Genomic DNA, 26,746 nt, shown 5'->3' on the forward strand with positions numbered 1-26,746 from the left:
GCATCACTAACATTCACATTAAATAATATTGAACTTTCCATCCAAAATAATATTTGTCATTATAACTTAACTCAAAATCAAATTAGGCTCAACAATTATTATTATTGTTGTTGTTGTAATTTGAATCAATAAAAATTATCACTAATTTACATATATGATATATCTATATATAAATTATTATTGTTATTAATAAGTATTTCTATAAAATGGCTAAATAAAAGAGTAGTTTATTTTAATTTTAGATAAGTATATATAAATTTTATAAATAGAAGAATATTGTTTACATTTTTTTAAGAAAGAGGGATGCTATTTTCTCTATAATAAAAGTCATCAACTAAATAAACTGTACCGACACTTTTTATGTGTGTGTTAAAAATCCTCATAATAAGTTATACCTATGGAGAAGAAAAAATTATCAAAATATATTATATAAAAATGATGATGCAACTATATATATATATAAACTTTTGATGATGACGTTGTGTATTGTCACTAAATGTATATATATATAAAATTTATTTTGTGTCAATTTATATTATAATATGCAATTGAATTATTGAATAGCACCAATTATTAATTGTCACAGTATATATATTTTACATGATTTTGTGGTGATTAATAAAAGGATTAAATAATTTTCTCATATGTTATATATCTTTCATAATCAAAGCATTATTACGCCTAAACTCCATGTATAATTGAAATCGGCTATTAGATACCTATTTAAAACAATTATGTTAATATATACTAAAACATAAGAATAATTCTCATTTTTGTGTCATTTTTATTGATTTTTTTATTTTTGTACTAAATATTAGTTGTTTTACTAATCAAATTAAAATAATTTTTATTTTTATGTTTATAGAATACAAATATGCGTGTCTGTCTACAGAAAAAAATATAAAATAAATTTAATTAAATTATCGTCTAATATATTTTTAATATCAATTTTATATAAAAATATATATATATAGTCAATAAATTATAATTCAAATGACATAATTTTTCTATCTTTACTTTGAAATTTCGAATAGGTTCTAACTTTAAAAGAAATATATATATATGCACGTGAATATTCATTCTATAAGAACCCTTCAAAATCTCACCAAAACTCGTGAGCTTGAATTCAGCAATAATATATATATAAAAAAAATCACTGGCTTTGTCCATGGCAAAAAAAGAAAACCCTCACGCCATATTGTTCGCATATCCACTTCAAGGCCACGTCATTCCGGCGGTGAACCTCGCCATCAGCCTCGCATCCCGCGGCTTCACCATAACCTTCGTCAACACCAAATCCATTCACCACCAAACCACAAAAGCAAACAATGGCGATGGTGGTGACATCTTTGAGGCCGTACGAGGATCGGGGCTTGACATACGCTACGCGACGGTGTCCGACGGCCTCCCGGTTGAATTCGACAGGTCCCTGAACGACGACCAGTTCACGGCGGCGTTGGTGCACGTGATGTCGGCGCACGTGGATGAGCTGGTGGCTAAGTTGGTGAAGTGTTCGGCGCCGGCGGTGAGTTGCTTGATCGTGGACACGTTCTACGTTTGGGGATCCGCCATTGCAAAGAAGCATGGTTTGGTGTGTGCTTCTTTTTGGACAGAACCTGCTTTGGTTTATACACTTTACTATCACATGGATCTTCTCATCAACAATGGCCATTTTGCTTCCCATGGTAATTAAAAGTATTAGTCTTTTAATTTTTGTCATGTACTTAGGCGTAGTGTGGTAAACAGTTTAATTAAACTCTTTTTAAAAAAATTTAACAATAAATGATTATATTAAAAAAAATTTATAAACAAGTTATTTTATATTTGGATTTTTTATTCTAAAAGTACTTATCTTATAAAATGTGATAAAAAAAAACTGTAGTATTATGAAAGAAGTTATTTTTTTTAACTTTTTCATAAACTCCTAAATAACTTTTTAAAAAGCCGTAATGTGATTTTAAAAATTGCACCAAATATTAATATTATTATTTTTCATAAGTCAAAAACTCAAAAAAATTATTTTTAAAACTTCCCAAACGAATTCTTAGTCTATTGTAAAGTCATGGGATCACTAATGATGTGCATGAAAATTAAACCACAAAGTAAATCTACCATAGGTTATTACTGATTAATACAGAGATCTTATGGATTATGATCTTTAAAAATATTACATGACAGAAAAATGATAAAGAACTACCATTTTTTATCAATATTATTAGTTACTATTTAGGCTCAATATTTTATTTATATACTATTAAGGTGAGTGTTTAAAGTTCAAAATTTATTATTTAGTACTTAAAATTTAAAATATTGACTAAATATTGATAAAAATAAATAAATTTTATTGATCATCATTATTCTCTTGACATGCATAATAAAAAATAGATGTTCATCTATATCGATAAAGGTTACTAGAATTTTATTATGATCTGATCTAAGGTTGCTATTATTTGAAAATAAATCGTCAAAATATACTTAATTAAAATGTAGAAAATTATATTTGTGCTTTTGATGAATTTTTATTTCATTTTTATATACTGATATTATTATTATTTTTTATTATCCATTTAACTGTAAAATTTCATATACACGTTTACTTCTTCGTGTTACGGCTAATTTTTTTATATGAGACTAAATTTGGTGTAATGCTGGGTTATGAAATTTGGGAGAGTTTTACATCATTGTGACGGCGTTCAGGTGAAGGGAAGAAATCGGACGGTCCGATTTATTGCAGTTGAAAGGAAACACAAATCGGACCGTCCGAGTTGTGGTTTATGAAAGGCAGTGCATGAAAATCGGACCCAGCGATTTCTAAACCATCACATTTGCGTGAAACACCATCTACTCTCATACTCATGATACTCCATCTTCTTTCCAATATGAAAAATAAAAAAGTGTTACTTCTTCTTCATCTTTTTTAAAATCTTTTTATACACCAATCTAAACGCGTATCTCTATCTTTACTCTAAAACCATTTAGTTCACTTTATTATTACTTATTAGCTACATTCTTTTCCACATTCTGTTTCCCTTGAACTTTGTTTTGGCATGCACGTTCACAGCAAGGTTTATTTTGAGTGATGTTAGAAACTCAATATTTTTTTGGTTAATTTAAATTAAAATTTTAAAATATTTTAAATTTTAGATCATACATCATAAATTTATTAATTTTAAATTCTAAATTATAAATACTAAATCTTAAATTCTAAAAAAAAGAATTAAAACAATAATACATGTTAATTAACTAAAAATTATTTTTTTTACAGTTTTTTTATTCTTGCACAATTACACACCATGAAAATTTGAAACGTGGCATTTGGTTAATCTTTCACTTTCATCTCAAGGACACTTCTGTCCTGTCTCCAATATTCTATGCACATGCAAGAATATTGAGTTGTATATTCATATTATATTATTATTATTTATTACATATTATATATAATCGATTAAAAAATTTTATTGTGATATTAAATAGAAATGAACACTTTTAGTATGAGAAACAAAAAATAAATAATATTAATTTAAATATAAAATAAAATAAAAATAAATTTATTGATTACCTAATTCATATATATTACTTCTGTATTTTTGTCCAGATAATAGGAAAGACCCAATTGATTACATACCTGGAGTAAAAACAATTGAACCAAAAGATCTAATGTCATATCTTCAAGATGATGATGCAACCACATGGCTGCACCAATTAATTTTTGCAGCCTTCAATGATGTTAGAGGTGCAGATTTTGTTCTATGCAACACGGTGCAAGAGCTAGAGCCACAAGTCATAGAAGCCCTACAATCTTATAAACCATTCTACGCTATTGGACCCATTTTCCCACGTAGCTTCACCAATAATGCCACCGTGGCAACTAGCTTATGGTCCGAGTCTGACTGCACCCAATGGCTCAACTCCAAGCCTCATGGTTCGGTTTTGTATGCATCTTTTGGTAGTTATGCCCACATCACAAAAAGGGCCCTTTGGGAAATTGCAAATGGGCTTTTGCTTTGTAATGTGAACTTTGTTTGGGTGCTTCGGCCCGATATTGTGAGCTCGAACGATGTTGATCCGCTGCCCGTTGGATTTAAAGAGGCAGTTCATGGCCGTGGGATGATCATACATTGGTGTAGTCAAACCCAAGTGTTGACTCACCCTGCTATTGGAGGGTTTTTGACTCATTGTGGTTGGAATTCTATATTAGAAAGTATTTGGTGTAAGGTTCCATTACTGTGTTTTCCTCTATTGACTGATCAATTCACTAATCGAAAATTAGTGGTTGATGATTGGAAAATTGGGATTAATTTGATTGATAATCAAATGGTTGTCACTAAAGAAGAGGTGTTGAAGAATGTCAACCGTTTCATGGATGAAAAAATAAGGAAACAATTGAAGGCCACAATGGGAGGCATCAAGAAGAAGTTGGAGTATGCGTTGGGTCCTGGTGGATCTTGTGAGAAGAATATGGAATGCTTTGTCAAGGAGTTGAATGCCAAAGCCAACATTATTCCAAGTGCTTCCACCAATTAATTAGTTCAAAGTGCTTCCATGCATCTTGTTCTTGGCTATTAAATAATTCAAAAGCACCAAATTGTTGTATTATTTACTTAGCTTCTTTCTAGTTTTGTTTTATAAAGTTAAAGTGTTAATAAAAAATATTATGTGTGCTCAATAAATTATTCATTAAATCAACAAATATATATATAGTGATGATGAGTGATTTAATATCTATTTTTTTGTACATTTAATATATTTATAATAAAACTATTCTTGTTTAATATTGACGTATTATATTGTTGTAAAAACAAATGATGTTACATAATGATATATATTTTTATCTTTATTCTATTTTATATAAACAAAATATGATACTTGTTTCGAGGTGTATATAAGTAATTGGCTCTTAAGTATTGAGATCAAAGATGATAGTGAATGTATCTAAAATAGTTTTACATTAGTTTTGAAATGGGGAGTGGGATACCTACACAAAATTTCAATACTTAGGGTAGTAAGAATTTTAATAAATTTTAAGAAGAATTATTGAGAAATAATGTGACATGATATTTATAAGAGAGGGTGATGACTTGATTATTACTCTAAAATTTCTTCCACTTATAGTTGTTTAGAGAATTAGTTATCCCACATTTTAAATAGTGGGCGGGCTGATTTTGTAGACATGCACGTTAGTATACAATTAAAAAGCCTTTTTAACTGCATAAAGTTGGGTAATACCGTATATATTTCAAGTAGATCGGATCGATTAATCTGTATGTCTTTTGGATTAATCTCTTTAGATTTAGACAACTTATACGGAATCCATTAAGAATAGACCACTTATTTAATTTTAAATCATGATATAAATAATATTATTTTTTTTACAAAATGTTTAATTTTTTTTATTTTATTTATAAAATGTACATATTTTTTTAGCAAGATTAAAATAACATGATGTTTAATTATTAACCAAAATACTCATCAATATAATAATAATAAAAAAATATATTATTATTGTTTTCTCTTTTATATATAGCCAGCATCATGATACATATCATGTGCCTAATAATAAACTCCTTCCTAACTAAAATCTCATCAAAATTCAAAAAACACTAAAACAAACCAAAGTAACAATAGCCATTTTCTTTCCATGGCAACACACCAAGGTCCTCATCACCATGCCCTACTCTTCGCCTATCCACTCCAAGGCCACGTCATCCCGGCGGCCAACCTCGCCATCAAGCTCGCATCCCGGGGTTTCGTCGTCACCTTTGTCAACTCACACTACATCCACTACCAAATCACAAAATCCAATTCTTCTTCGTCTACTACCAGTTACAAAGAAGAAAAAAATATGTTCGCGGCTGCACGGGAATCAGGCCTAGACATTCGGTACACTACCGTGTCCGACGGCCTGCCCGTGAGCCACGACAGATTTGGCAACCTCCACCAGTTTCATGCGGCAATGTTGCACGTGCAATCAGCACACGCTGAGGAACTGGTGGAGAATGTGGTGAAGAATTCAGTGCCCCCAGTGAGTTGCTTGGTTGCAGACACGTTCTTTGTTTGGCCATCTGCCATAGCTAAGAAGTTTGGCCTTGCTTACGTGTCGTTCTGGACAGAACCTGCTTTGGTTTATAGTCTCTACTATCATTCCGATCTTCTTGAAAAGAACCGTCACTTTGCTTGCAAGGGTAATTAACTAAGTAAAATCATTCATCATACTTTATTTCTTTTTTAATTTCCTTAGCATATTTTAATTCGTCATATTGAATATATATAATCAAACACTGCCTTATTTATGCTGCGTTGATGATGATGATTGTCATGGTTTTTTTTGTTCTTTCAAAAGCCTGAGATGATAGATAAAAATATAGACAACAATTATCTCGAAAGGACAACGAGGCCTTCAAGAAAAAAAATATCCAATTCGGCTCCTGTGTAAAAAAAATAACATTAATTTTTTTTGGTACAGGACCTCGTTATCCTTTCGAAATAATTGTCAAAGACTAGATTGAATTTTTTTTGTTAAAGGCTCATTGAATTTTTTTTTTTGTTAAAGGCTCATTGTCTTTCAAGAATTATTTTGGATTTTATTCAAAAATTATATGAATGATTACATCTTTTTTTTTTTAATTTTAATTTATGATGAGTATACTATAAAGACAATGAGAAATTTCAGTTTTATTAGCTGATCAACAATATGGGTTTTGATAAGGAACAATGTTTTTTCTTTAACTAACAATCAGTTAATAAAACAATTGATAAAAAATATTAAAGAAAAGAAAGAGAATTTTGAAAAACAAACATAGAGATATTGACTGATTGTGGCTTTAAGAAATTAGCTTCGATCCTTTTCTCCAACAATATTTTAGTCAAAATAGACACAATATATTGGTTTAAAAAAAGGTTTGTTATTTACATATTAATTAAAAAATATTAGTCTATTTTATTTTTTTTCTTGTACATAATATTTATTATATGTTGGTATTCTCTTATTTTATGTATTTGTATAAATACAAAAATATTATTTATACATTAAAATTAGTCATTAAAATCAACTACTAACGTATTTATATATATAAATATATATGTAATTTAATTTATTTTAAATATGTATTTATATTTTAACATATATTTTATATTAATATTTTTATGATTAATTTTAGTGTACACCTACCATATTCAGTACGAATATATAAGTTCAAAAAGCTAAGGAAACATATAACACCATATAAACTTAGAGTACAATACGCCCTTACATAGCGAGGTCGTAATCTATTTGTCTTTACCACTTTTCACATGCATCTTTTCTATTTTTTGTTTTGTCTCTTTGTAACCATGTTCGTTAACTTCATTCCCTTAATTTATATGATGAACACTTCCCAGTTCACATGGTGCATTATTGCCAACTCTTACGTGTATTATTAATCATTTCTTTATATTGAAAAAGTATTTGATCATTTTAAGAAAAAAAAGGTACTTTTTGTTTTCTTCAGACATGAGGAAAGATTCCATTGACTACTTACCTGGGGTGGAAACAATTGATCCAAAGGACCTAACATCATATCATCAAGAATCAAAAGACACATCTACAATGTTCCACCAATTAATTTCTGCTTCCTTCATTGATGCTAAAGGTGCAGATTTTGTGCTATGTAACACAGTTCAAGAGCTAGAGCCGAAAGTCATAGCTGCATTACAAACTTATAAACCATTCTATGCAATTGGGCCCACTTTTGCACCTGGGTTCACCAATACCACCATGGCCACTAGCCTATGGTCCGAGTCAGACTGCACCCAATGGCTCAATTCCAAGCCTCATGGTTCGGTCTTGTATGCTTCTTTTGGTAGCCTAGCCCATATTTCAAGAAGGGTACTTGAGGAAATTGCAAATGGGCTTTTGCTTAGCAATGTGAGTTTTGTTTGGGTGCTTAGGCCCAATATTGTGGGGTCAGTCAAGGTTGATCCGCTGCCCGTCGGATTTCGGAAGGCGATTCGTGACCGTGGGATGGTAATACCTTGGTGTAGTCAAACCCAAGTCTTGGCCCACCCTGCTATTGGAGGATTTTTGACTCATTGTGGTTGGAATTCTATATTAGAAGGCATTTGGTGTGAGGTTCCATTGTTGTGTTTTCCTTTGATGTCTGATCAGTTTACCAATAGAAAACAAGTGGTGGATTATTGGAAGGTTGGGATTAATTTAAGTGATCGAACGGTGATTACAAAGGAGGAAGTCTCGAAGAATGTTAGCCGGGTGATGGGCGGACCTTTAGGAGACCAACTAAAGACTACAGGCAAAGAGATCAAGAAAAAATTGGAAGATGCATTGAGCCCTAGTGGATCTTCAGAGAAAAATATGGAATACTTCATCAAAGATCTAAATACCAAATCCCATGGCCAATGAGCTTTGATCAATTTTCTTAAATAATTAACCAATTATGTATTAGTATATTTTTTAGTTTAATTTTAATATACTTATAATATAAATAATTTTATGTTATCTTTTAATTAAATTCATGCGTTCAGATAATTTTTACGTGATAAATTTAATATTTTATTGATATATCAATATTATGATTAATAATTGAATATCCTTTACATTAACAATTTGTAAAAATTAAAATCATATTTTTTATATTGAAATACAAAATATACATTAAAAATAAATTATATATTTATATATAAATATATAATGACTAATTTACTGTGCAAATAATATTTTTTTTCCTATGAATAATTTTATTAGCATGATCAACATTTATATGTAGAAATAAGAAATTATTTTTTTTTATAGAGGTTGCTAACATGTGCCATGATAACACAAAAGAATAAAACAATTTTTTTTTATTAAAAGTTGTAAACCCCGATTAATTAGTAGATAATTAGTCAATAAATTAATTTTTAATAAGGAGGATTAGAAATGTGAATATTATATCAAATTAGGATAGAGCTCATCGAAACGAGAATTTTGACACCAATTTTAAAGAAAACGGTCCAAAATTGGACCGAACGGGCCGAACCGGTTAAACCGGGCCCAAACCAGACCGTGGGCCCAACCGGACCAGCTTTTAAAAAGGACCCACGTCCTCATCTTCCCCATTTCAGCAACGTTGAAGTTGCAGGGGAAAGGAGAGAAAGGAATCTCGTAACCCTTACGGTGAACTCCGAACGCCGTATCTCCTCCGTCCGAGCTCCGATCGCCGCACCGTTTGTGGCCACGCGACCACCGCATCGAGCTCTACGTTTCTACCGGAACAATTTCATAGGTAACTTGTTTTTTTATTCTCAGCCTCTTCTTCCCCAATTTTTGGGAATTTGAGTGGAGGTATTGAATTTCTTTAATTTTTGATGTTTTAGGATCCAATTAGCTTGAGGAAAACGTTCACTCTTGCTTATGTGAAGCTTGGGTAGGGTGAGGATATGATAATTCTATTTTAATTTCATTGAATTTGAGCTTTGAGTATTAAATTGGATATATATGTGTTATGAATGTGTATTAGGTTGTGAATAAATAATTGGAGCTTGAAATTGTGAATACTGGAACTTGGAGGAAAGCGGATTAGTTGAGTTTTGAGGGGCTGTCTTGGTTTTGAATAAATAACTTTGGTCGTTACGTGAAAATCGACCAAGGTATGGTTTAGGTTTCTTGCATTTAATATATAATGTTCTGTGAAAACTTAGGCTAGATGACCATAGGATAAGTTGGAATGCAGGTGTATGTTTAATGTTTAGTAATTTGTCGATGAATATAATTGGTTATTAATTTTGGATGTTGAATGTTGTTATGTTAATTTGGAGAGAATTATAGTTGAATGTTATTGTTGATGAACATGGTTGGTTTGGTGCTTGTTGATTAATTAATGATTCGGTGAATTATTGATTTGAGGTATTGTGTGTTAAAAGCCTAGGATTTGTGAACTATGACTCTTAGTTGAATTTTGGTTGTTGGATTTGAATATTGTATGAGTTTAATTGTTGATCCGAGGTAGATTTTTTGTGGAGATTGTTATGATAATGAGGAAGGGTATGTTGAATTGAAAAGAAAGCAGGTTTGGACCCGAAAAGGGTGGCAAAGTCCGAGTTTTAGAGGAGATGCTGCCGAAATTTTATAAAAATTAGAGATTTTGTTTATATGATTATTTAAAAAGATTTAGATTCAAAGGTTATATGGTTTGATTTAGAGTTATTAAGAAAATGAGCATGTTTTAAGTTTGATTCATTTAGAAAGAAATGAGTTATGTTTTGAATTGGAACTATTGATGGACGGAATGGGAGGTGTGATAATGAAGGATAAGGATTGAATATGATTGATGTATGATGATGAATGAAATGCGATTGAGAATGATGTTGAAGTTGATGAATTATAATTGAATTATTTATATGGCTTATGAATTTGAATAATCTGAGATACGAGATTCCCTGGATTAAGTGCCGTGGCTTGCCACCACATGTACCAGGTTGAAAACTCGATACTCTGTTGACCCTACGACGTAAGTGTGTGACCGGGCACTATATGAATTCCCGGGAATGTTACCCCCATTGAGTATTATTGATTATTTGAGAAAAACTATGCATAGACTCTTGGGGATGCACGTCGGGGGACAGTCTAAGTACAATTCAGACTTGTCGGGTTGGCTGGATAACCGACAGATGAGCCTCATCAGCCATAGAACAGGCATGCATCATATGCATATTACTTGAATTACTTGCTTGTGTATTAACTGGGTGTGCCTAAATGTACTTGCCATGTTAAATGTATATTTGTTATCTGCAGTACTTGTAACCTTCTTGTGCTTGCCTTTGTTTGTTTACTTGTCTGTGAAAATGCATGATGGAGTTGGAGGTAAGGAGGAATGGCAGAATGGGATTTAGATTTAAGGTTAAGTTAAGTTAGGTTTAAATATCCTTAGTAAACCACCTTTTATGGCTTCTATTTAATACTTTAAGCTCTATAATCTGAGTGTCGGCGTTCTAGGATTGCCTCTGGCATTCCCAGGACCTTATATATTATGTGTGTGGCACCTTTACCATACTGAGAACCTCCGGTTCTCATTCCATACTATGTTATTATTTTTCAGATGTAGGTCGAGAGGCATCTCGTTAGGCGTCTGGACTCTTGAAGCGGAGTGGTTACTGGGTTATTTTGTTATCCTATGATGTATATATATGTACTTAGCTTTCTCTCCACATAACTTATTCTTTTTGATCCTCCTAGAGGTGTATGGAGAGGCAGGATTTTGTTTATGTACATTTGGGTTTTGGATATGTATATATATGTATATATGTGTGTATATTCTCCGGCCAGTCTTGACTTCGCAGGCTGAGTCAGGAGCTCGTTATTTTGTATCTTTGACTCTCTATTCCTGTTTTGGGTTACTTGACACTTGATAGCTGTAGCTTTCTTTGCACGCAAGTTAACTCATTTCTCGAGCGTTGCGCTTTTATATTCGCGATTTTTTATTTCCTCTATTCTTCAAGGCTCCTAGCATATTATAATTCTTCTACTATTATGTGTACTCATTTTATTTTAGAGGTCGTAATACCACACCACCTCTGTTTTACGACTTAAGCGTAAAGCTTAATGTGGTAGGGTGTTACATTATGGCATCAGAGCAGTTCGTTCCTATAGAGCCTGAAAGACGGACTGATTGTACTTCTGTGCATTCTCTGTATATGTGTTTATGTGCTATTAGGATATCTGATTGATATATATGGCATAAACGTTTGTGAGCATGCATTTGGAACTTAAACCATTAGACCTGCGATATTGAGACTGATCAACTTAATATCACTTGTTTGGTGTGTATAAGGACCAGATGTCGACTCGTAGATGCGGTCGCGGGCGAGATAGAGGTAGGATAGGCATCGTTACTCCTAGCCTAGTAGGGAATGATCCAGTAGACTTTATGGCTGCCCTGGAAAATATGGCTGCAGCTATGCAGGTGACAGCCGAGGCACTGGGTAATAAGATAAACCAAGGTAATCACGGGAACAATAATGATGAGGACGGTCCTACGACACTTGCTACATTTCTAAAAGTTCACCCTCCGACCTTCAGAAGAACCTCAATCCCACTGATGCATATAGTTGGATTCAGGCTCTGGAAAGGGCGTTACAGGCACAACAGGTTCCTGAGGAGTAATGGGTTGAATTTGGAACTTATCAGTTGCAAGGTGAAGTTTAGTATGGGTGACAGGGGACACGATGTATCCTGCAGGCAGGTGACACTGTGATAGTCGGAAGATTGGTTATTTAAGAACCATGTTTTGCTTGATTGCTCTGAAAAGTCAGTAACAGTTTATGCCGGAAGGGTCAGAAGCACCGGTTGTGGTGAATAGTTACTATTTGAATTCTATGATAGTAAACTATTCTGGAACTGAATGTCAGGGTATTATGTTATTAACTTCGGGAGTATCAGGTGATGATAAGAGTTTAGAGCAGATTCCGGTTGTATGTGAATTTCCAGATGTGTTTCTGGATGATATTAATGAATTCCCACCTAACCGAGAGGTTGAATTTGCAATTGAGTTGGTACCTGGAGCCGGTCCGATTTCAATTACTCCTTATAGGATGTCACCTTTAGAAATGGCTGAACTGAAGGCTTAGCTGGAAGATCTGTTAGGTAAGCATTTCATCCGATTAAGTGTTTCTCCGTGGGAGCACCAGTGTTACTAGTAAAGAAGAAGGATGTGAGTATGCGGTTGTGTGTCGACTATCGGAAGTTGAATAAAATCACTGTGAAGAATAAATATCCGTTGCCTAGAATCGATGATCTAATGGATCAGTTACAGGGTGCTAGTGTGTTTTTTAAGATTGATCTGCGATCCGGATATCATCAGATAAGGGTTAGAGATGAGGATATTCCGAAAACTGCTTTCAGAACCCGTTATAGTCATTATGAGTATACAGTAATGTCTTTCGGGTTAACTAATGCCCCCGCAGTATTTATGGATTAGATGAACAGAATTTTTCGACCGTATCTGGACAAGTTTGTTATTGTCTTCATTGATGACATTTTTGTTTATTCTAAGACTGAAGAGGAGCATGCTGATCACTTGCGAACTGTGCTACAAATTTTGAGAAACAGAAAGTTATACGCTAAGTTATCTAAATGTGAATTTTGGAAGAGTGAGGTAAAGTCTCTCTGTCATGTGGTGAGTAAGCAGGAAATAGCTATGGATCCTGCTAAGGTTGAAGCAGTGATGAATTGGGAGCGACCAACTTCAGTGACAGAGATCAGGAGTTTCTTAGGTTTGGCGGGGTATTATCGCAGATTCATTAAGGGATTTTCACATCTCGCCTTACCTTTAACTAAATTGACTAGGAAAGATACGCCTTTTTATCTGGACTCCAGAGTGTGAGGAGAGTTTTCAAGAATTGAAGCACAGGTTGACTACTGCACCTGTATTGGTATTACCTGAACCAAGTGAACCGTTTGAAGTGTATTGTGATGCATCTCTGAAAGATTTAGGGTGCGTTCTGATGCAGCACCAGAATGTTGTGGCATACGCCTCACGGCAGTTAAGGCCGCATGAAGTGAACTATCCGACACACGATTTGGAACTTGCTGCTGTTGTATTTGCTTTAAAGATTTGGAGGCGCTATCTCTATGGTGTTAAGTTTCATGTTTTCTCAGACCATAAGAGTTTGAAGTATCTTTTTAGCAGAAGGAGTTGAATATGCGTCAGAGGAGGTAGATGGAGCTTCTAAAAGATTATGATTTTGAATTGAATTATCATCCAGGAAAAGCGAACGTTGTGGCAGACGCCTTGAGTCGAAAGTCTTTATATGCAGCTTGGATGATGTTACGGGAAGAAGAATTACTAAGGGCATTTCAAGGTTTGAATTTGGGAATTAGAGAAGAATCTGGAATCCTATGTTTGAGTCAATTGCAGATTTCAAGTGATTTTAAATCAGAACTTCTGAAGGCCCATCGAGACGGTGAAGCGTTACGTAAGGTATTACCAGCAGTTGAACAGGGAAAACAGTGGAGAGTGTCAGAAGGTCAGGATGGTTTGTGGAGGTTCAAGAACCGGATTATTGTGCCAGATATCGGAGACCTGCGACAGAGTATTTTGAAGGAAGCTCATAAGAGTGGATTCTCAATTCACCTAGGGAGTACTAAAATGTATCAGGATCTGAAAGCGATGTTCTGGTGGCCAGGGATGAAGAATGATATGGCATTGCATGTATCTAAATGTTTAACATGTCAGAAGGTTAAGATTGAGCATCAGAGACCATCAGGAACCCTTCAGCCTTTAAAGATTCCACAATGGAAATAGGAGAGTGTTGCAATGGATTTTGTGATAGGGTTGCCTAGAACCCGATCTGGTTGTGATGCTATTTGGGTAGTTGTGGATCGACTGACAAAAACAACTCACTTCCTTCCCATTCGAATAAGTTGCACAATGGAAGAATTGGTTCAAATGTACATTAAAGAGATTGTTAGGTTACATGGTGTGCCTTCTACCATTATATCTGGTAGACATCTTCGTTTCACATCAAGGTTCTGGGAAGCTTTTTAGCGTGCATTTGAGACTCAACTAAGCTTGAGTACTGCGTATCACCCTCAGACAGATGGTCAGTCAGAAAGAACTATTCAGACCTTGGAGGATATGCTAAGGGCTTGTGTTTTGGACCAGCCTGCGAGCTGGGATCGGTATATGCCATTAATTGAATTTGCTTATAATAATAGCTATCATGCGAGCATCGGAATGGCTCCATATGAGACTCTGTATGGCAGAAAATGTCAATCTTCGTTGTGTTGGTATGAAACTGGAGAAAGGAGTTTATTAGGGCCTGAGATGATAGCTGAAACGACTGAGCAAATAAAGAAGATTCGTAATCGAATGCTTATAGCCCAAAGCCGTCAAAAGAGCTATGCTAATCAGAGGCGAAAGCTTTTGGAATTCGAAGAAGGGGAACATGTCTTTTTGAAAGTTACACTAACCACTGGAGTGGGAAGAACCATTAAGACCAAGAAACTGAATTCCCATTATATTGGACCATTTGAGATCCTGAAGAGAATTGGACCAGTGGCTTATAGAATTGCCTTACCGCCGTACCTTTCGAAATTGCACGATGTATTTCATGTGTCACAGCTTAGGAAGTATACCCCTGATGCAAGTCATGTTCTAGAACCAGAACCAATCCAAGTGAGAGAACATCTAACACTCCCAGTAATTCCGGTGAGGATTGATGACACCAGTGTTAAACGATTACGAGGAAGGGAAGTATCATTGGTAAAAGTAGTTTGGAGTCGAGCTAGTATCGAGGAACATACCTGGGAACTCGAATCAGATATGCGAAAGGACTATCCACATCTCTTTTCAGGTAACTAGATTTGAATTTTGAGGGCAAAATTCTTTATTAGGTGGGTAGAATGTAAACCCCGATTAATTAGTAGATAATTAGTCAATAAATTAATTTTTAATAAGGAGGATTAGAAATGTGAATATTATATCAAATTAGGATAGAGCTCATCGAAACGAGAATTTTGACACCAATTTTAAAGAAAACGGTCCAAAATTGGACCGAACGGGCCGAACCGGTTAAACCGGGCCCAAACCAGACCGTGGGCCCAACCGGACCAGCTTTTAAAAAGGACCCACGTCCTCATCTTCCCCATTTCAGCAACGTTGAAGTTGCAGGGGAAAGGAGAGAAAGGAATCTCGTAACCCTTACGGTGAACTCCGAACGCCGTATCTCCTCCGTCCGAGCTCCGATCGCCGCACCGTTTGTGGCCACGCGACCACCGCATCGAGCTCTACGTTTCTACCGGAACAATTTCATAGGTAACTTGTTTTTTTATTCTCAGCCTCTTCTTCCCCAATTTTTGGGAATTTGAGTGGAGGTATTGAATTTCTTTAATTTTTGATGTTTTAGGATCCAATTAGCTTGAGGAAAACGTTCACTCTTGCTTATGTGAAGCTTGGGTAGGGTGAGGATATGATAATTCTATTTTAATTTCATTGAATTTGAGCTTTGAGTATTAAATTGGATATATATGTGTTATGAATGTGTATTAGGTTGTGAATAAATAATTGGAGCTTGAAATTGTGAATACTGGAACTTGGAGGAAAGCGGATTAGTTGAGTTTTGAGGGGCTGTCTTGGTTTTGAATAAATAACTTTGGTCGTTACGTGAAAATCGACCAAGGTATGGTTTAGGTTTCTTGCATTTAATATATAATGTTCTGTGAAAACTTAGGCTAGATGACCATAGGATAAGTTGGAATGCAGGTGTATGTTTAATGTTTAGTAATTTGTCGATGAATATAATTGGTTATTAATTTTGGATGTTGAATGTTGTTATGTTAATTTGGAGAGAATTATAGTTGAATGTTATTGTTGATGAACATGGTTGGTTTGGTGCTTGTTGATTAATTAATGATTCGGTGAATTATTGATTTGAGGTATTGTGTGTTAAAAGCCTAGGATTTGTGAACTATGACTCTTAGTTGAATTTTGGTTGTTGGATTTGAATATTGTATGAGTTTAATTGTTGATCTGAGGTAGATTTTTTGTGGAGATTGTTATGATAATGAGGAAGGGTATGTTGAATTGAAAAGAAAGCAGGTTTGGACCCGAAAAGGGTGGCAAAGTCCGAGTTTTAGAGGAGATGCTGCCGAAATTTTATAAAAATTAGAGATTTTGTTTATATGATTATTTAAAAAGATTTAGATTCAAAGGTTATATGGTTTGATTTAGAGTTATTAAGAAAATGAGCATGTTTTAAGTTTGATTCATTTAGAAAGAAATGAGTTATGTTTTGAATTGGAACTATTGATGGACGGAATGGGAGGTGTGATAATGAAGGATAAGGATTGAATATGATTGATGTATGATGATGAATGAAATGCGATTGAGAATGATGTTGAAGTTGATGAATTATAATTGAATTATTTATATGGCTTATGAATTTGAATAATCTGAGATACGAGATTCCCTGGATTAAGTGCCGTGGCTTGCCACCACATGTACCAGGTTGAAAACTCGATACTCTGTTGACCCTACGACGTAAGTGTGTGACCGGGCACTATATGAATTCCCGGGAATGTTACCCCCATTGAGTATTATTGATTATTTGAGAAAAACTATGCATAGACTCTTGGGGATGCACGTCGGGGGACAGTCTAAGTACAATTCAGACTTGTCGGGTTGGCTGGATAACCGACAGATGAGCCTCATCAGCCATAGAACAGGCATGCATCATATGCATATTACTTGAATTACTTGCTTGTGTATTAACTGGGTGTGCCTAAATGTACTTGCCATGTTAAATGTATATTTGTTATCTGCAGTACTTGTAACCTTCTTGTGCTTGCCTTTGTTTGTTTACTTGTCTGTGAAAATGCATGATGGAGTTGGAGGTAAGGAGGAATGGCAGAATGGGATTTAGATTTAAGGTTAAGTTAAGTTAGGTTTAAATATCCTTAGTAAACCACCTTTTATGGCTTCTATTTAATACTTTAAGCTCTATAATCTGAGTGTCGGCGTTCTAGGATTGCCTCTGGCATTCCCAGGACCTTATATATTATGTGTGTGGCACCTTTACCATACTGAGAACCTCCGGTTCTCATTCCATACTATGTTATTATTTTTCAGATGTAGGTCGAGAGGCATCTCGTTAGGCGTCTGGACTCTTGAAGCGGAGTGGTTACTGGGTTATTTTGTTATCCTATGATGTATATATATGTACTTAGCTTTCTCTCCACATAACTTATTCTTTTTGATCCTCCTAGAGGTGTATGGAGAGGCAGGATTTTGTTTATGTACATTTGGGTTTTGGATATGTATATATATGTATATATGTGTGTATATTCTCCGGCCAGTCTTGACTTCGCAGGCTGAGTCAGGAGCTCGTTATTTTGTATCTTTGACTCTCTATTCCTGTTTTGGGTTACTTGACACTTGATAGCTGTAGCTTTCTTTGCACGCAAGTTAACTCATTTCTCGAGCGTTGCGCTTTTATATTCGCGATTTTTTATTTCCTCTATTCTTCAAGGCTCCTAGCATATTATAATTCTTCTACTATTATGTGTACTCATTTTATTTTAGAGGTCGTAATACCACACCACCTCTGTTTTACGACTTAAGCGTAAAGCTTAATGTGGTAGGGTGTTACAAAAGTCATTATAAAAATAAATATTTTTACATATTTAATACATTAAATGCATTAAAAACTTAAAAAATTTCTATTAGAATAAAGTATGTTTTTTGCCTAATGTTTTTGAAATTTTTTAAAATTACCTCTAATATTTAATTTGATTCAATTTTATTTTTAACGTTTTAATAAATTTCAATTCTATCATTGCCGTCAATTTTTTAACAGTTAATAATTAATCAATCTTTTCTTTCAATTTTATTCTTAATTAAAATTTTAATTTTAAGTCTAAGCCATTCAAAGTAGAATTGAAACTCATTAAAATATTAAGGATAAAATTAAATTAAATTAAACGTTAGAAATAATTTAAAAAATTTTAAAAAACGTTGGAAAGAAAAAAAACATACTTTATCATTTCTATTATTATCCTCTTAAAGTATGTTTGTATTTGGAAAAGAGATTGAGATTGAGACAAAATTAAGTTTTTGTATTATATTTAGTATAAAATATATAGAACTGAGTTATGTCTTCGTATATTGTTTAGTTTAAGATAAATATGCATATAAAATAAAAATATTTATTAAAATATATATAATTTAAAAAAAAGTGTTGTTAAAATTTTTGTCTTTATTTTTAAAAATTTTAATTTTTTTTGTGTTTTTATTTTCTAAAATACTAAAACGATTAAAATTTTGTTTCATAAGATTGAAATTTTAATTTCATTGTCTGGGTATGAACACCATATTAAATTTCTTTCTTCTAATTCTAGTTGTAGTCTCTAAAATGAAACTGCCTGAACGTCATATAATCTTTTGCTTTAGGGATGGTATAGTCGTATGGGGGTGTCAAGACCCACGAAAGTAGTGTACGGCTAGTTTTATTTTTCAGGAATACTTTTGTTAATGCAAAAAAAAAAGTGTCTTTAGAATATAAAATAGTTATTTTTTTTATTTTGAATGCATTTTTTTATGGGCTTGTTTATAGTCCAATAAATTATGGACTGATGTCTCTGAAACAAACTTGACTAGCTAGCATGATTTAAAAGTAAATTTCAAAATGAGTTTAAATTAATCATGTGTCAACTCATCTGTCTACTTAAACACACGAGAACGAGAAGATACGGTAGGTTAAAAAAAAAAAATCATTATATTAGGGTTTCACCGTTTCACGGTTTTACTGGGAGTTTGAAACTCATTGTTCCTCATTTACAGAAAAGTAGAAAACAAACACCGAACCAACTTCTCCAACCGCCAATCCTTTCCATATGTCTTCTCACGGCCACGGCGCCTCCTCCGCTGCGCCTGTGGCGGAGCATTTCCTATCGTCTGGTCGGAGATCCGAGAAGCTGAGCCTTTCAACACTCCAATCGAAGATGAAATGCGACCCGGAGAGTTACTTATCGGAACTCGACGACCTCCAGGGACAGTTCAATTCCTCCCTTGAGGTCTTCGAGCAGAAAGCTGCCATGAACTTCGCCTCCATCACCGGCATCGGCAGTGATCCCACCGTCGGCAAATACCTCGGCGATAGGGCAATGCTCCTCGCACACGTCACCCCTCTCTACCCGGAACACCTCGCCAATTTCCCCGCAAAACTCGCCACTTTGATCCGTTGCGCCGCTCGCCATCTCCCGTCGGGTCTCCGTTGCCGCCTCGCCCAAGCTTTAATTCTCCTCGTCAATCGGAAGGTTTCAATTTTCGAATTTCGCAACTAATCTGATTCGAGTTAGAGTCAGTTGACTACAAGATACGGAAACAATGGAACTGTTTAAATTCTGAAAAATGTGATGTTGTAGTGATTTTTTCATTTGAATTTTGGCAGATTCTTGATATTGGTGAAACTCTGTCGTTGTTCATGGAGCTTCAAACCTTAGGTGACAGGACGTTGAAGAAGCTGGCATTTGATCACGTCATTCACAGTATTAAACGCATGAACCAGAAGCATAAGAACGAAGCGAAGAACCGTGCTCTGCAAAATGTCTTGTTTTCAATGCTGCAGGTCTCATTTAATGGGAGTTGAACCTTTTGGTTATGCTAGCTTTGTGGTTTCCTAGCTTGATTATGCTTGTTGAACAATTTGAATGAATGTTTGTGTCTTTGTCTTTGTCGTTTTTTCAAAAGGAAGAGGATGAAGTGCGGGCTAAGACAGCATTGGTCACACTGTGTGAACTTCACAGAAAAAAATATTGGTTTGACGAGAGAACAGCTAATGCAATTTGCACTGCTTGTTTCCATCCAGCATCGAGGTTTTTATTTTCCCCTTTATATCTTGTGGTTGGGTGACTGTTTTGAAATTATGATCTTGGCTTAAAGATAGTTTTTGGTGTTATTAGGATCATGAGAGCAGCTTTATTGCTTCTACTAGATTATGAGAAGATTGAAAATGATAGCGACAGTGATGAGTCAGATATCGAAGATGAAACCAAGGAATCCCCTCAAGTCATCCTTAGTAAGGAGACAATTTATAAGGTGAGGTTGATTGATAGCATCAGTGCATTTTTTTTTATTTTATTTGTTTAATTGGCTACTTTCATATACATGTTTCTGAAGCATACTAGAAAACTGTATAGGTAAGTTGATAGGAAAATGTTGGAGATACGATTGTTAGGTGCCTTTGTACATGCATAGTTGCATGCAAATTGAAGCTTGTTTCTAAAAGTAATTGCTGAACTTGGCACTTTCTATAATTTATAATTTATGGTCATTATTACAAATTTCAGGCACACCACCAAGGAACAGCAGCTAGCAAAAAGAAAAAGAAAGCCAAACTAGAACGTGTCATGCGCAGGATGAAAAGAAAGCAACGCCTGTCGACTGAGAGGAACAATAACAGTTATTATTCACCACTTAACCATCTGAATGATGCACAGGTTCATAAAATTTTGTTTCGTCATTGTAGATATAAGAGATAAGAGAGCGTTTGGATTTGGATTTCGGTTTGTTTGATCAAGAACACTATTGCACATGGCCTGTGCAGGGTTTTGCTGAGAAGCTATTGTCACGTTGTCGCAAATGTAATGAAATATTTAAGGTGCATATTCTAATTAAAAGGGAAAAAAAAAGCTTTCTTTAACGTTGTAACTGATCATATATAACTTTTCTTTGTGTTATGGGTATGCAAGATTATATATTTACTGGTTTTGACAATTAATATGTTAGGTTAAGATGATGATGTTGAAATTGATTGCTCGAACTGTTGGGGTTCACCGGTTAATTTTGTCAGACTTCTATCCATTTCTTCAGAAATATATTCAGGTATTGTATTTGAAAATTTGGTGAAATTTGGTATGTTGTATGTACCGAAGTGTGACCCTTCTCACTGTGATCAGCCCCGTCAACTGGACATTACGAATTTGTTTGCTGCAGTGGTCCAGGCTTGCCATGACAAGGTACAGTATGCTTGTGATTTTTCTTAATCAAACTGTTTTGATTCGTCTCTTCTTATTCTTTCTTTTTTTTTTTCCAAATCAGAATTTGATTATTCTGTAGGTTTATCATTTATTCTAGGTTGTTCCCTTATGTTATTTTATATCCTATCTATCTCACATGAGCTGTATCTGTATCCAGGTTCCTCCTAATGATGTTCAGCCCTTGTTCAAGCAAATAGTAACTGAGTTTATACATGGTCGCGCTCGTCCTGAGGTGATCCTTTTTGGTTTGCTTAATGTTTAATATTAGTAGATATTTTTATTTCCGTGGTCCGGGCACTGAACTTTGATATTTTTATGAATCTCATTGATATTTTAAGGCTATCACTGTTGGACTAACTGCAGTCAGGGAAATATGCATGTGGATGCCATTGGTACTACTTCATAATCCTCCTATTTGTGCATATATGCATTTTAATAACTTTACTAGCAATGAGCATTGGCTTAACTAGTGGGAATCATATAGTGTTGGCTAATTGGCCTTGGATTCAATTCCTACACGTGCTCCTTCATTTTTAGTTTCACAGTAATAACTCGTTTAGCTGGATTGTTGCATACTTTGACCTTGGAATTGGAGAATGCCCCCTTTACTCTTCAACTTCTATTACCAATGCCCTGTGCATTGTTAAGTTCCTCCTTTATTATGGATTTTCGAATGTAGTTAATGAATGAAGACTTACTACGAGACCTTGCTTTGTATAAAAAATATCCTGAGAAGGCAGTTTCAGTAGCAGCTCGATCTCTGATTGGCTTATTCAGGGAGGTGATTATCCTCTTTGCTCCTTTCTTTTTGTGCATGTTGGTAAGCAAGGTACCATATGTCTACACAATTTAATTCATAATGTTGGTTTTGCAGCTTAACCCTTCACTGTTAGTTAAGAAAGATCGAGGCTGGCATATTGAAGTTTCCGAACAGGAAGATGATGATGATGTGCACACTTCTGGTGATGATGAAAGTGTAGGTACGAATAGAAGAAAGAACGACTCAGCAAAGAAAAGAAAGTTTGCTGATTTCCAAGTTCCAAATTCTGATCAACTAAGTTTGAAGCGAGTAGACAGCGCGGTGTTTGAAGTAAGTACTTTAGGTTGTCTAAATTGGTATCTGGATGATATCTATCTGCAATCTATGCAAAAAGAGAAAAACACAACTATAACTAAATGAGATGGTGTTTATGTGGTGGTTTTTTTAAAATTTCATACTACCCTCCGATTGAAATTATTCATGCACCTTCTAGGTTCATGTAAAGCGAAGGCGGAGCAAGGAAGAAAGGTCTGCATTGGCTAAAGCAGGAAGGGAGGATAGAGGAAAATACCTTCCTAGAAAAGCTGCAAATCAGAAAAAGGTATGTTAGCAGTTCATTCTTGTAAATTTTTTTTTGGACTTTTAAAATGCAATGAATTTTAACCAATCTTAAACTTGGTAGTTGATTCCATAACTTTTTTTAAAGAAAGAATAAACTATCCAGGTTATGTGTGAATTTGGAAAGTTTAAAAGGAAAAAATTGATGTTAAATGATTTTGATTGCATTCAACTAAGTTTTGTTTGTATTGTTCATTTCAAACAGACGGGTGGACTCAGCAACCGTCAGAAGGAACGCAAGAAGAAAATGCCAGTGGTTGCAAAGAAAGAAAAGATTGCAAAATCTCACCTAGAGAAGAAGAAAAAGAATCGGCGTGCAGGGAAACAGTTCCGAGGAAGGAAAGCGTGAATATGATGACTTATACGTTTCCTAATGTTATTTCATTTTTTGTTCAGCCAAAGAACCTTGCTTAGCTTTTCAATCACACCATACCCCTACTCTGAGCTTCCCATTCTTTATAGCCAATTTTGATTTGTTTGAGAGCATTTTTAAATTTATAGTGCTGTTTACGTTGCATAATAATTTCCTGAGCTTAAATAAACAATTAGGTTTTGGACATGGAGTAAACACCCACAACCCAATCCCTGCCTAGAGGTTTTAAACTATAACAGGACCAACTATTGTCGCCATCTTTCTCATCATCATTGTTATAATTTTTATTTCTATTATTTTAATTATGCAATCATATTTTGCCGCTATCATTATCTCTTCTATCCACGTCAACACCATCAACATCACTGTTCTCTTTTATTTTATCTGCGATGCTAATTTTTTTAAAAAGATTTTTGCATTGTAATTACTTTTTCCTGTAATATCACTTTTGATATTAATTTTTTTCTATTTAACCACTACTGAAGGAATTTTTTAAAATAATCTTATAAATAAGATCTTCTCAAAATTAATTTCTATTAATGAAATTTTTAGTAGAAGTGTTGTATTGTTCAAAAATAAATTTGTTAGGGGTTGAGCGTTTACTCTTGAACCATGAAATAATGGTATATAAATTTCAACGTAATATCTTATTAAAAGCACATACGTGCTTCCGGATTCCGGTATCATCACCTCACCGGAGAAAGCAGGGAAAAATTGACGAGGAAATGCAGTTATACCTTTTGCAGCAAATTAATTTTGCTATGACTTCACATATTGTGAAACGCAACTATGTGATGGCAGAGTGGGATATTTTTCTTCTGTCAAGAGGAGAAGAATTCGGACACTTCGATTTTTTTTTTTAAATTATAAAACTGTGTAAGTCTAATTTGTATTTTTTAAAATTAAAAAAAATTTTAACGTTGAAATTGGATAGTTCAATTTGTGTTTCTTTAAAATAAAAATATTATATTAAAATTGTATCATCTTATTTTGTTTTTAAAAATAAAAAAATTTAAAAAGTATAAATTGCACTCTCTGATTTTGTTTTTTCTTTTTAAACAAATCGGATCGTTCAATTTGATTAATATCAATTTAAACAAGATAATGCCATATCAAAGAAAACATCCAAACTTTCAATAACAACGCATTACATACATATTTAAACAATATAAAAAAAATAGCCACCTTTTGCTCTCTAATTTATCATAGTGAAAGATCAAGAATCTGAAGCCTTTCATTCATACTCTTAGTCTTTTTCTTCTTCTAAAGTTTGAAAAAAAAAGTTATTATTTATTTTTTAATCCATTCTCTTTTCGTTACCTCTCAATTCCAATGTCTTGGCTTCGAACCATGAAAGCTAAAAAGCACTTGTACGAGAAATTAATAAAGTATGAGACACTATTTCTACGAGAAATTCCACATGACATTTTTAACGAAACTAATTTCGCTGATGTTGGATTCTCTATGATTATGAGAGAAATCGTCCAAATGACGTTCCCCATCTGAGAACAAGAATCAAAGCTCATCTGCTATTCGGTATTTGATGTTGTGAGCCATCTTCGACTTGAAGGAAACAAACTATAATGCTTACCAAATGATCCTTGAAACGATGAAGACTTATGAAAGTAGTTCGCAATAAGAACTTAATCCAAGCCATATTAAAGAGTGCTATGAAACGATCTATATGTTGGTAGAACCAACTCCAGTGCTCTTTCTATATGTTCATTCTCCAATAGATAATCATGAAGGATAATTTTAAAATACATAATTCTTTATTAAATTATACTCCATTCGTTTTAATTCTTGTTAATTAATATAGAGTGAAAGACTAACCAGTTAAGTTAACCATACGAGGGGTCAGAATCCAAGCCCTCAAGGTCCATAAATAAAGATCCCACGGCTAAAGGAAGTTCCTCGCTGGGGCAAGTCTCCTCTTTTTCACATGCGCCAGAAAAAAAAAAAAAAAACAAAGGGTGATCAGAAAAAGAAGATTGAAGCCAGCATCGCTGTCGGAGATGTTGGATTGAAAGAAAGGGATTTAAGTTTTGGAACTGTTTTGTGATTTTCTATTTTATGTGGCTGTTGTGTATTTTTATATTCCTAGGGTTGTTCATCATTATGTGATTTTTGTAGAGACTATAGTGTAAAAATAAATTGAGTTTCATAGAATTTTTTTTTATTCTTCTTTACTTATGGGTTATGAAAAGTTCAAGTTCAGGAGAGCAGCAGATTAACAGTCCAAGATTATCTCAAAGAAAGAAACAACACAAATTCAAAGAAAAACAAAAGCATAAACCCAAAATCAGCAAGAGTTTTTTAAGAGAACCAAAAGAAGATAGAAATTTTTTAACAATAAACACAAGATTTTTTTAAGAGGAATATAGGAAGAAAATACAAAATATTTATTAAGACACATTTTTTATAATAAACATAAAAATATTTTTTTAAAGAAAAACACAAAAATACAGAAAATTTGTAACTAAACACAAATTTTATTATTTCTTTTACATGACTACTTCTTCACCTATTTTCATGGTTCATCATAACAAAAAATCTTCATCTTCTTTTATCACCTCTCAAGAAGTAAAATTTGGCATATTTACTAGTCTTTGTTTTTAAGTTTAAACATGATCTTTGGCGAATTAATAAAACAATAATGTTAGAGAGACCATAAAAATAAGTCTAAATAGTTCAAACTTACTTTATTTAATATTCACTAACTCAACCATAAAAAATCAAATCAAAAGACTTTATAAAAATAAATGCAAGTCAAGTTTATTAATTTCATTCTTTTTAACCCAATCTTTCACACAATAATATGGATTTATCACATATATACGATGAATGTAAAAATATAAGAAATTAAAATTTCTATAAACAAAAACAAAAATTTTAACAATATTTTTTTAATCTAAAGATATTTTTGTAATTATATTTATTTTATCTTTATATTTTTTTTAAATAAAAAATGATACTAAGATATTTACTCAGTCCTATATGTTTTATTTCCAATAGCATTCTAGCAAGAATCCACCGTATATACGTTGTATGAGTTAGTTACAGAGTCAGTTGGAGGACTTGCTTCTGAGTGGTATTTCCTTCCACAGTCTCTCTCTCAGCTCAGTCCCTCGCCCAAAGGCAATGTGGAATCCACGCTATAAGAGTTAGTTACAGAGTCAGTTGGAATACTACGTCCGGTAGCTTCTGAGTGGTATTTCCTTTTTCTCTCTCCTGATTCTGTTAATTTAATCTCAAGCTCACAGTCTCTCTCTCTCTCTCAGCTCAGTCCCTCTACCAAAGGCAATGTGGAATCCACGCTATAAGAGTTAGTTACAGAGTCAGTTGGGAGGACTACGCCTGCCTGGTAGCTTCTGATTGGTATTTCTTTTTTAACCTGCTTCTTCGTTCTTTTTCAATTCCTCTGTTCTGAAACTGATTCTGTTTCTACTCTCTTCACGGAGACTTGGCCGCTTCTATTTCTTATCATCTC

At 33.9% G+C, this 26,746-nt stretch overlaps 3 protein-coding genes and 2 long non-coding RNA genes across 9 annotated transcripts; all 5 read left to right on the forward strand.

Moving 5' to 3' along the window:
* Positions 1–1,151: 1,151 nt before the first annotated feature.
* Positions 1,152–4,594, forward strand: LOC112769216 (UDP-glycosyltransferase 86A1-like). The gene is made up of 2 exons (XM_025813675.2): positions 1,152–1,685; positions 3,596–4,594. Exons 1-2 carry the CDS (start codon positions 1,169–1,171, stop codon positions 4,522–4,524), a joined length of 1,446 nt encoding a protein of 481 aa, XP_025669460.1. The 5' UTR covers positions 1,152–1,168; the 3' UTR covers positions 4,525–4,594.
* Positions 4,595–5,556: 962 nt separating this feature from the next.
* Positions 5,557–8,501, forward strand: LOC112785591 (UDP-glycosyltransferase 86A1). The gene is made up of 2 exons (XM_025829051.3): positions 5,557–6,182; positions 7,488–8,501. Exons 1-2 carry the CDS (start codon positions 5,639–5,641, stop codon positions 8,393–8,395), a joined length of 1,452 nt encoding a protein of 483 aa, XP_025684836.1. The 5' UTR covers positions 5,557–5,638; the 3' UTR covers positions 8,396–8,501.
* Positions 8,502–9,089: 588 nt separating this feature from the next.
* Positions 9,090–11,351, forward strand: LOC140181538 (uncharacterized). Of its 2 annotated transcripts, none has more exons than XR_011876278.1 (4): positions 9,090–9,257; positions 9,349–9,403; positions 9,492–9,621; positions 11,070–11,351. It is a non-coding gene; the product is annotated as an uncharacterized lncRNA (long non-coding RNA). The 2 variants fall into 2 exon arrangements; XR_011876273.1 differs by having other exon boundaries at positions 9,349–9,398.
* Positions 11,352–15,617: 4,266 nt separating this feature from the next.
* Positions 15,618–17,879, forward strand: LOC140181539 (uncharacterized). Of its 2 annotated transcripts, none has more exons than XR_011876286.1 (4): positions 15,618–15,785; positions 15,877–15,931; positions 16,020–16,149; positions 17,598–17,879. It is a non-coding gene; the product is annotated as an uncharacterized lncRNA (long non-coding RNA). The 2 variants fall into 2 exon arrangements; XR_011876283.1 differs by having other exon boundaries at positions 15,877–15,926.
* Positions 17,880–19,225: 1,346 nt separating this feature from the next.
* Positions 19,226–23,566, forward strand: LOC112785597 (uncharacterized). Of its 3 annotated transcripts, none has more exons than XM_025829056.3 (14): positions 19,226–19,783; positions 19,918–20,094; positions 20,217–20,341; positions 20,429–20,564; positions 20,816–20,965; positions 21,073–21,126; positions 21,255–21,350; positions 21,425–21,484; positions 21,663–21,737; positions 21,844–21,897; positions 22,185–22,286; positions 22,380–22,595; positions 22,759–22,866; positions 23,089–23,566. In XM_025829056.3, the coding sequence occupies exons 1-14, from the start codon at positions 19,361–19,363 to the stop codon at positions 23,230–23,232; spliced, it is 1,920 nt and encodes a 639-aa protein (XP_025684841.1). In that variant the 5' UTR covers positions 19,226–19,360; the 3' UTR covers positions 23,233–23,566. The 3 variants fall into 3 exon arrangements, with proteins under 3 accessions (XP_025684841.1, XP_072081490.1, XP_025684848.1); XM_072225389.1 differs by having other exon boundaries at positions 22,242–22,286; XM_025829063.3 differs by lacking the exon at positions 21,844–21,897.
* The last annotated feature ends 3,180 nt before the right edge of the window (positions 23,567–26,746 follow it).

This window comes from Arachis hypogaea, chromosome 3 (assembly GCF_003086295.3).
Source record: "Arachis hypogaea cultivar Tifrunner chromosome 3, arahy.Tifrunner.gnm2.J5K5, whole genome shotgun sequence".
NCBI classification, from domain to species: Eukaryota; Viridiplantae; Streptophyta; class Magnoliopsida; order Fabales; family Fabaceae; genus Arachis; species Arachis hypogaea.

Excerpts from the sequence above, each read along its gene's own strand:
- LOC112769216 (XM_025813675.2), top strand. The coding sequence starts at position 1,169 with ATGGCAAAAAAAGAAAACCCTCACGCCATATTGTTCGCATATCCACTT. Across the intron at positions 1,686-3,595 it reads TGGCCATTTTGCTTCCCATG|ATAATAGGAAAGACCCAATT; the intron begins GTAATTAAAAGT and ends ATTTTTGTCCAG.
- LOC112785591 (XM_025829051.3), top strand. The coding sequence starts at position 5,639 with ATGGCAACACACCAAGGTCCTCATCACCATGCCCTACTCTTCGCCTAT. Across the intron at positions 6,183-7,487 it reads CCGTCACTTTGCTTGCAAGG|ACATGAGGAAAGATTCCATT; the intron begins GTAATTAACTAA and ends TGTTTTCTTCAG.
- LOC112785597 (XM_025829056.3), top strand. The coding sequence starts at position 19,361 with ATGTCTTCTCACGGCCACGGCGCCTCCTCCGCTGCGCCTGTGGCGGAG. Across the intron at positions 20,565-20,815 it reads GTAAGGAGACAATTTATAAG|GCACACCACCAAGGAACAGC; the intron begins GTGAGGTTGATT and ends TACAAATTTCAG. Across the intron at positions 21,738-21,843 it reads ATGGTCGCGCTCGTCCTGAG|GCTATCACTGTTGGACTAAC; the intron begins GTGATCCTTTTT and ends TGATATTTTAAG.